This window comes from Perca flavescens, chromosome 10 (assembly GCF_004354835.1).
Source record: "Perca flavescens isolate YP-PL-M2 chromosome 10, PFLA_1.0, whole genome shotgun sequence".
Lineage (NCBI taxonomy): Eukaryota > Metazoa > Chordata > Actinopteri > Perciformes > Percidae > Perca > Perca flavescens.
The window spans coordinates 24717625-24727467 of NC_041340.1; the positions used below are offsets into that span (position 1 = coordinate 24717625).

Consider the following 9843-nt stretch of genomic DNA (forward strand, 5'->3'; position numbering starts at 1 on the left):
GGGGAAGAGTTAATCATCATCACAATGGAAAAGCTGGCCATTGAGAAGGTTTGCCCTTTTAGTTCAAAAAGACACAATTCATTCATATGAAGTCAACCCATCCTAATCCCTGAGATATTGCATTAGAAGTCATATTTTAGAAAGTTCTATGAACCACTGGGTGGCAGCAGTGAAGCCAGTCTGTGACATCTGCTCACATCACGCATGAAAACCCCCTGTACAAATACACTGATCTCTATAGCAACCGATAAGACCATTACTAAATAATAATATCATCTTCATTTATATAGCTCCTTTAAAAACTCAGTTTACAGCAGAGATCTAAACAGACAAGAAGACAAAAGACGCAAAACATACTAGAGGAGTCAAATAAAAAAACATGACAAATTAAAATGTGCAAATAAAGGGGTTAAAAGCAATAAAATCAATAAGTAAAATGAAATAAATAAAAATAAAAAGCAATAAGAGATATCATCACATGAAGCAGGTCTATAAAAAAATATGTTTAGGAAGTTCAGTGACTCTGCGAGCCTTATGTAGTCAGGCAGGCCGTCCCATAGGGCCGTCCCGAGGCCGAGGGGCCGTGACGGAGCAAGCCTGGACCCTGGACCCTTTATCTCGCGAGAACACACGGGCTTGGACAACAAGTACGTGGCTTCATAGGCTGAGGAGGACTGGGAGTGTTTTCAAGATAAATATACGGGATGTATATTAACCCTATTTGAACCGATTTGAACGGATGCTTCAGCAGCGGTACCGGAAGCAGAATAACGGGAGCAGCGGTAGTACCGGGGTTTGTACCGGGAGCGGTACCGGGAGCTGGACGGACTGCCGCCGGTGCAGGAGCCGCTGCTGAAGGCTTCCCTGCGGACTGCTAACGGCAGCCGGCAGCCTGTCGGTGTGATATGGCGGAGAGCGGCTCTCTGCCGAGCTCGACGCTTCCGCCGCCGAGGACTCGCATCTTTAAGATCATCGTGATCGGGGACTCGGGGGTCGGTAAGACCTGCCTCACCTACCGCTTCTGTGCCGGGAGGTTCCCCGAGAAGACCGAGGCCACCATCGGGGTGGACTTCCGGGAGAGGCTGGTCGAGATCGACTGCGAGAAAATCAAGGTGTGCACTGCAGACATTCTGCTCACGAGTATATATTTAAGATAAAAAATATATATTTATATTTAACTCTCATCCTCAGATATATCAGACTAACGTCTTAAATCAGGGTGTGCACTGCAGACAGTCGCTCAGTGTATTCATATATCCTTATATAATCCATATATTGTCTTGAAATAACTGTTGTTATGCTATAAATCAAATTGAATTGAAGGGAAAATATCTATATCATAGGGAGAGCAGGACTGATTCACATATTAACGTCTTAAATCGAGGCGGGGTTCTTCTTTGTGGGCCACTGAGCAGTTGAGAGTTAAGTGCCTTGCTCAAGGGCAATGAGGGAGTGACAACTGCTTCTGGTTCACTGACCACTGGTCCTTAGATGACCCCTTTTAAATAGTAAATACTCCCTTTGTTAACCTGCACGATTTTATATAAAGTAAAGACGACTAAACCTTTTAATTGAAAGCGACACATCTGGGCTTCATCCAAAGGACATGTAGGACATGAGAAGTGAAGAAGACGAGCCACGTTCGCTAATAAACACTTGCTTTTAGTTCCATCTTACAAATTGATAAAGTGTGAACTTTTATTCAGATTTCCTCGTTTGAATGGGGTTTGGTGTGAAGTTCTTCTAGATTTGTCTTAGTGTCAACAAATCCCATAAAAAAGACCCAGTGTGCTGTGACACACACACACACAAACACACTCATATTCTACATGTTCTAATTGATGTAGATCCAGCTGTGGGACACCGCGGGTCAGGAGCGCTTCAGGAAGTCCATGGTGCAGCACTACTACCGCAACGTGCACGCCGTCGTCTTTGTCTACGACGTGACCAACGCGTCCAGCTTCCGCAGCCTGCCGGCGTGGATCGAGGAGTGCAAGCAGCACGCTCTGGGCACAGAGGTACCCAGGATCCTAGTCGGAAACAAGTGCGACCTTCAAGACTCGGTCCAAGTGGGCACAGACGTGGCGCAGCAGTTCGCCGACGCCCACTCCATGCCCCTGTTTGAGACGTCTGCCAAGAACCCAAACAGCCAGGGAGATGGGAGCGGTGGCGGAGGAAACAGTGACCACGTTGAGGCGATTTTTATGACGGTGGCCCACAAGCTGAAGTCTCAGAAGCCCCTGGTGTTGAGCCAGCCGCCCGGGGGATCGGGGGGTACCGTCCACCTGAGCAGGGGGAGGGACGACGGGGGAGACGGGGCCAGGAGCTGGGGCTGCAGCAGCTGCTGAGGCTGCACAGGACGACCCCGAGAGAATGAAAAGGGAAGTGGAGTGGAGGAGCGGCTGAGCGGCTTCACAATCAGCACAAACGCGCAGATGAATCTCGTTCCAAAGCTCGCGCTTAACTTTATAAATGACTTTAAATGTTTTAAAGTGGTATTTACAGTACAATTGTTGTTATGTGAAAGCCAAAATCTGTCGTTGGTTCATGGAAAGGATCCTGAACAAGAGGCCAACTATCTGATTCTAAATCAGTTCTCCTTCAGTCGTTATTTAAGTCTGGAGCCTGCACCGCCGAGCTTTAAAGTCACTTTTTCTTCATGGAGTAAAGTGGCATTAACACATGATTTGCCATAGAAATGTCTTTGTTTCTACAACAGCTTTACTAAGATATGATGGGAGAGCAGACCGTTGGGGGTGGACATAATAACAGAAGACATTATGATACAATCTATTTGGTTTTGATTCAGCCGTCTCACTAAAACACAAAGTGTAGATGTGAATGCATTTCCTTCTTTTAAAATGTATTTGCAAAAGGCAATATTTCAAATATTTAGAAACTATCTATGTATCTACCGTATTAAACTGCTGAATGTGTTATCGCCACCAGCTGCGGGTCAGTCTTTACCATACGTGTACGTTCAGTACGTTTCAGTAAAAAAGATGTCTGCTGCCACTCGTGGTCAAAAAGCTCACAGGGCACCTTTTTTTTTTTTTTTATAAATCCAAGGATCAGAAACCTTGATTCTTTAGAAGTCATGTCAGATCAATGTTGTGTTGGCAGCACATGCTGAGCCAACTCAGTGAAAAGAGGGATTACTGAACAACAACCTCGGTAATCCCATCCAGGTTTACCCAAAATCCTAAGGGAATACTCGACCGCTCCGTTTTTGATACGTTTCACTGTGAGGGCAGCTGGGAGCTCGGTGTCAGCAGTCAAGGCCTGCCCACTTTGGGCTGGCAGTCAGCTGATGAGTCATGCATGGTCTTATTGGAGGCCTCCTCCCACTCTCTGCTGTATCACATGACCCTGTTCGTTCTCTCGCGCAGGGCTCCAGACTAACTAGTGACTCAACTTACTGATAAATGCTCTGGAAATATATTTACAGAAATAACAACGTGCTGTTCTGAATGAAAAGTAGTGCTTTAAAAATAGTCCTGAAGTAATCTTTCACGTTGCTGTGAGTGGTCGGCACTGCGTGCCATGAAAAAAGTAATCCCAACGTAACAATCAGTGATTTGGTCATCCTCCCAGAGGACCGGGTAACCAGCTGCCTGCAAGGCTCCGGATCGTTAGCATTTCATCTTTATTACCGCGTTACTTTATCTACCGGTTGTCGTAAACAGCAGGACGGGACTAAATGGTGGCAGTGTGGGGTCAGCCGGCCCGTCAGAGAGGGAAAGGGGCCGTTCTTCTGTAGCGCGCACCTCTGCAGGTGCTGTACATCAAGGCTGCTGCCGTCATCCCCAGCTTCTCCTGTACGGAAGCTTGTGATTCAGTATTCAGCATGTCGCGGTTAGATCCTTGAGCCGGGTGGCGTTACCATGCACAGCTCCTCCGCTGCTCACGCTCTGCATCACCGCTCACTGTGACGGTTTGATGGGTTTATGTTTGGTTGCTGCTTTCTTCAAGTGTCCTTTGTTTTTAATACATTTTAAACTTATTTAAAGATTGGAGGGACACGGACACACACACACACGGACACACACTCTAAGGCTTCCTTTGCCTCATCTTCACTTCAGCCATGAACACATAACGCTCCTGTATCTCTCATTGCCCAGAAAGAAAAGTGCTATCCCTTCACAGTGACTAAGAACCAAACTACTGGGAGGATAGAACGGTTTGTAATAAAGTACCCTGAACATTTCAAACTGTGGTCAGCTTTTATTTATTAAATACACAAATACAATGTCTTGAATTTATACAATGAGAACACAAATTTCACACTTTCACTCGGGCAGTTAGGCATGTCACATACACAGTGAGCTCAGGTAGTCAACTTTGGCAAACGAGTTTGTCTCCACAAATCTTTGGTCAAAGAGGAAACAACCAACCAAAGGACTCCTATCTCTTCCTTCCATCAGTCCCTCCCTCTTGTCTATCCACTAATGAAGAAATGTCTAGGCACAGCTGTGAAATGTGTAGTCCCCGATGTGGACGTGGGTCAGGTCAGCCTGCTGTATGAAGGCAGTCTGGAAGGGCCGTCGTCTTCCTCAGCGGTGCCCCGGTCACCGGATGGGACAGGAGAGTTGAAAAGCCTGTCGTCCCCCCCTGCTTGGCGCACACACAAACTACATCACATGACTGCCGAGGGCCAAACGGCAATTGTAGACCGTATGAGTTCTTACCTTGCCATGTACAAACCATCTCCGTGTCCCCAGGGTCACACTGAGGAACCAGCGTCTCCTGCAAAATGCAAAATACACACACACACACACACACAAATGTATTAGTGGGTGTACTGTTCTGTATATTGGCTAGAATCTGCGTTTGGGGGAGGGAGGGGCCATATCATAGTAGGGGGTATGGGTGTCCTCCCCCAGGGAGGTTTTGAGCATCGACTTCATTTCCTGTATTTGAATACGCTTTTATGCACCAATTTACGGTGGAAATATCTTTATTTAGCCTATGTGAAGAAGAAAAACACAGATGACAATTCAAAATATATCAAAAATATAATGGAAAGTATGTTGTTGTGTGTCATTGGGCATTTTGAAGTGGGTATATGGAGATCCTGGAGCTTTCTTTAGTGGGTATACTGCGTATCAAATACACCACTGGACTGGCCCCTTCCTTACCAATCCTGTTCTGGCATCGTAGCACCCACAGCCGGGGAGACTGCGGCAGCCCACGTAGGCGATGAGCGAGGAGAGGGCCAGGCTGATGGTGCAGGTCAGTAGGATGGTGGCGTTGGCCCCCTTCACCATCCGATGGAGGACAAACGTCTGAGCAGAGACACCAAGAGAGCAGTCGTAAGTGCGAAGCAAGCTGCCACTTATTTAAAGATTGGAGGCGCACACACACACACACACACACACACACACACACACACACACACACACACACACACACACACACACACACACACACACACACACACACACACACACACACACACACACACACACACACACACACCTTTTGGGATTATAGAGATCTGCTCTGTAACAACACAGGGACTTACAGAAGAACACATTTTTCTAAAAAGCTGAAATGGAAACAGCAGACTGACATGGTGTCTACACACTGAGCAGGAAGCAAGCGTTTCACGGAGCGATATCAAAGACCGGAATAGATGCATCTCTGCCCCAGCCTATCAGCATTCAGATTCTCCTGCAGCATAGCCCCGATTGACCAAACTCCATTCAGAAAAAAAAGCAGTTTGCTTGTCGTCCTGCCGACAGACTTGACAAAGCATGAATTCAGACTTTTTACAAATCGGCATCATCATTAGGGGTGCATGATTCAGAAAATTCAATATCGCATTTTAGGCTCAAGATTCGATTCAAAAATCGATTTGATTCAAAAAACGATTGTCGATAAAAAATAAAAAAAACGATTCACAGTATGTAAATGTAGTTACTTTTCCCATGTGATTGCAGTAGACATACCATTTAAAAAAAAAAGAAAAGAAAAAAGAATTGATTTTTGGAATTCTATGAATCGATTTTGAAATCGGTAGAGCTGGAATCGCGATACGAATGTGAATCGATTTTTTTTTTGCACACCGCTTATCATCATGGTGTTATTGTGTGCTGTTTTTATTCTTTATTGCAATTAAAATCGCAGCGAAATCTGAACCTCAAGTAGCAGCAGTCATCCGGGGGCAACTTCCTGGAGAAGGCGATAAAACTCACCGAGCCGTTGGCTCCTCCAGACGATATTATTAATCCGGACGTGACGCCATTTGTTATCCCGATGTATCTGGGACTTCCACCGCGGGAACAAAGCAGCAACAGGAGGTTATCTCGGCCATGTTGATGACGGAGAGAAACACCGGCATGTCGCTTTGGGCTGATCATTTCATAGCACCGTCTTTCATAAGGACCTCTCTACTACTCTAGAACTCCGTGGTCCCCACAATGACAAGCAAGCTGAATCAGCACCTCCGACAGTCTCAGAAATATACAAACGGTCTTACTAATAACTGAATCTCGCATTGCCAGACACATCCGCTGCTCTGTCAAGGCTAGCCACACCACTGACCTATTCTGGGATAGGGGGAAACACATTTAGCCTGGCTCCGCGCTCCTTTGGCTCAATTTTCCATTTGCCTTCAGTACTACGTCATGGCCAACAGAGGAAGTGGCTGAGAACGATGACGTTGAGGTCGTGCGCTAGTTAGAGTTGTAGTTTCGTAACAGCGGTGGAGAAAGATGCGAGCGACGCCGGCGAATATCCGGAAGTTAAAGCCCGAGCAAGAACAATCTTTGCGGAGCTGTGTTGGTGGCCGTGATGTTGTGGCCCCTCCTCCCCACGGGGTTCGGGAAAAGTTTGATTTTCCAGCTCGCTCCGTAAGTGGTGAAGGAGTCGGCTAAGGCTAACGCTAGCGATGCTAAGCCAAACGTCACGACCAAACGTTAGCGAGTGGTTATGGCAGATCCAGAGTGGCTCTGGGCAGATCCAATAGATTTAAACTTCAACAGAGTACCCGCCTTCAAGGAAGTTAACACTTGTCAATGGAGAGAGGCCAGACTCTCTGCACTAATGAAATGTTCGAGAGTCTGGTAGGACCAGGCTAAAACACATGGGCTTCTAAACCAATCAAAATGATCCCCGCACAGCACACCAAGTAGGCAGACTACTACTAACCATGGCTCCATCCAATGCCTGGATGCTGTTCATCGAATTAACTACACCATTCACCACATAAACCTTTAGGGGTGGGTGTGTGTGTTTACCACTTGAGGACTGTGGTGATGGTGGAAGACGTCTGAGTCCTCCTCCCCGTATGACAGCGTGAGACAGGAGTACACGGATATGAGGCCTGCAGCCACACAGGACAGGCCTGCTGCCAGCACCATCACACTCACCTGCAGGGACACAAGGACACACTCTGTCTGTCTGTCTGTCTGTGTGTCTTTTCCTTTATATCTAATTTCATCAGAATAATGTAATCCACTTAGAATACAGTTTATGACATTATGAAGTTTGCCCGCCAAAGAGAATTCACAAGTTGATTTGAAAACTGAAGTGTCACCCTCAGTATGTATTTAGAATAAAATCTCACGGGTCCGTATCAAGATTGTTGAGAAACATTACTAATATATCGTTTTCGACCTGAAAACTCCAGTATGGGTCAGGATAAAGTGCCAAATTCTCCATTTCCTCTTCAAATAAAGTTCCTGATAACCTCAGGCTTAGTTCAGGGACTCCACTGCTTAGAGTGTTGACACTTTTTGAGAAAAAAATAAGACATTTATGCACCAGTTCCCGTAAGAATGTTACAGTCAAAACGCTAGAAAGGATTCATGTTAATCAGTTTAAAGAAAATATGAAATATCTGCAGATACCGAGTCCCGATCCTTTACTTTTATTGTATTGTTTACAAACATAACTAAGTAAACAAAGTAACGAAATACATGTCTTCAGCTTAATACATTAAATGTAGTGCTTCTACTTAGAATGGTGTAGAATTTACTGAGGTAAGTTATCGGAAGCCGCCTACACACGGTAAGTACTTTTACTTTTAGAAGGCCTACTTTAAGTACATTTTCCTGATGATACTTGCATACTTTTACTTAAGTAACATTTTCAACGCAGGACTTTTACTGTAACAGAGACTTCCACCGCTGCTGCCGATTCCCGATCAGTTAAACAACCAATCGGGATATCCCTAGTAAGGTGGTTTTATTAATTTAGTGCAGAGTAGTGCTCTTTCTATTAGTCATTCTTGTATTATTTGAACTATTAATCATGGGGCTGCTGTTGGAAATGTATATACACGTGTAGTCAATCGGACTCATCCCTAACTAACAAATAACTGAATGACCAGGGAAATAAAAAGAGGAACCTTGACACCTACCAGCACAGAGTTTTTCCTTTGGGAGGCGAACAGCGCCAGCACACCTGGACAGGCCATGATCTGGAAGAGACAACTTCTCAGTGGTGTAGTCTAATGTATGGTAGTGGGTATACTGCATTTTTGTAATTTATTTATATTTATATATATATATATATATATATATATATATATATATATATATATATATATATATTTATTTATTTATATATATATATATATATATATATATATATATATATATATATATATATATATATATATATATATATATATACACACACATACATACATACATACATACACACACACACACACACACACACACACACACACAAAATATATATATATATATATATATATATATATATATATATATATATATTTTATATATATATATATATATATATATATATATATAATGTTTTGAGCTTCAACAACTTCATTTCCTGTATTCGGATACACTTTTATGCACCAACTTACGGTGGCTATATATACACACACCTTTATTTAGCCTATGCGAAGAAGAAAACCACAGCTGATCACTTTAAAATATATCCAAAATATAACAGAAAGTATGTTGTTGCGTGTCATTGGTCGCTGGAAAGTATACTAAATTAGTTGGAATAAGTAGGGAGCTAACCAGATGACACAGAAAGATCAACAAACAGCTGACACACAGTTAATTATTATAAATTAATTATAAGTATAATTTGCAGGACTTCCCTAAAAACAGAAACACCTGTGTTATGGAAATCCTGGAGCTTTCTTAGTGGGTATACTGCGTATTCCTGCGTATCACGAAGACTAAACCACTTCAACTTTTCCATGAGGTTTAACATTCGAGACATTTAGTGTGTGTAGTGCCGTCATGGTCCAGGATTGGCCCGTGACGTTATTCAGCGTATATAGACCAGTTAAACATTGGGATGTCTCACCAGTGCTCCCCACAGCGGGGTCCTGCTGGAGCTCAGCGGAGTCTCCTTGCGGAAAACGGCGTCCATGAAGCCGCACACCACGCACAGAGCCGCGCAGGCCACCTGCAGGATGCCGAGGACCAGCACGCTCCTCTGGTTGAAAATGAAGTACCGGTGTCGGTCCATGTCGGCCTGCCGCCGTTACTGCTGCTACTGCTGCTGCTGCTACCCCGGGGCGCGCGGTACGTGCGGGGACTTTCTTCAGGCCGGAAGTTCAGGTTGTTCCATTAATGTGTAACCTGCTGCAGGTGTAACTCACAGAAGACGGTGTGCCCAGAGTTTGGACTTGTAGGCTGCTAAGCCACGCCCCCATCCCCTGCGTCACTTTAAAATAGAAGATCCCCGAAAACAAATAGGAAGTCAAGGTCCATATTCCCAAAGCAATATTTTCCAAATCAACACCATGTTTTAAACTTTTCCAAATTGAAAGTGACATAATTTTGAGTCTCTTAAATTGGTAATAAATAAGAAAGGTACTTTGATAACTGATATTAACTCAAAAGT

The 9843-nt window shown here is 44.4% G+C and overlaps 2 protein-coding genes across 2 annotated transcripts; one reads left to right on the forward strand and one right to left on the reverse strand.

Annotated features, from left to right (window-relative positions):
- The first annotated feature begins 553 nt into the window (after window positions 1-553).
- Window positions 554-4211, forward strand: rab33ba (RAB33B, member RAS oncogene family a). Its single transcript, XM_028589805.1, has 2 exons — window positions 554-1112; window positions 1848-4211. Exons 1-2 carry the CDS (start codon window positions 906-908, stop codon window positions 2346-2348), a joined length of 708 nt encoding a protein of 235 aa, XP_028445606.1. The 5' UTR covers window positions 554-905; the 3' UTR covers window positions 2349-4211.
- On the reverse strand, window positions 4205-9639 carry zgc:113425 (uncharacterized). Its single transcript, XM_028589806.1, has 6 exons — window positions 9301-9639; window positions 8366-8425; window positions 7242-7373; window positions 5139-5285; window positions 4689-4746; window positions 4205-4611 (listed from the first exon to the last, which is right to left on the reverse strand). The coding sequence occupies exons 1-6, from the start codon at window positions 9463-9465 to the stop codon at window positions 4505-4507; spliced, it is 669 nt and encodes a 222-aa protein (XP_028445607.1). The 5' UTR covers window positions 9466-9639; the 3' UTR covers window positions 4205-4504.
- Window positions 9640-9843: the final 204 nt, after the last annotated feature.

What these genes read in the sequence shown, in the direction of transcription:
- rab33ba (XM_028589805.1), top strand. Translation starts at nt 906, where the DNA reads ATGGCGGAGAGCGGCTCTCTGCCGAGCTCGACGCTTCCGCCGCCGAGG. An exon ending in TCGACTGCGAGAAAATCAAG is followed by an intron (nt 1,113 to 1,847) that starts GTGTGCACTGCA and finishes TAATTGATGTAG; the next exon opens with ATCCAGCTGTGGGACACCGC.
- zgc:113425 (XM_028589806.1), bottom strand. Translation starts at nt 9,465, where the DNA reads ATGGACCGACACCGGTACTTCATTTTCAACCAGAGGAGCGTGCTGGTC. An exon ending in ACGATGCCAGAACAGGATTG is followed by an intron (nt 4,747 to 5,138) that starts GTAAGGAAGGGG and finishes TGCATTTTGCAG; the next exon opens with GAGACGCTGGTTCCTCAGTG. An exon ending in GATGGTTTGTACATGGCAAG is followed by an intron (nt 4,612 to 4,688) that starts GTAAGAACTCAT and finishes TGCGCCAAGCAG; the next exon opens with GGGGGGACGACAGGCTTTTC.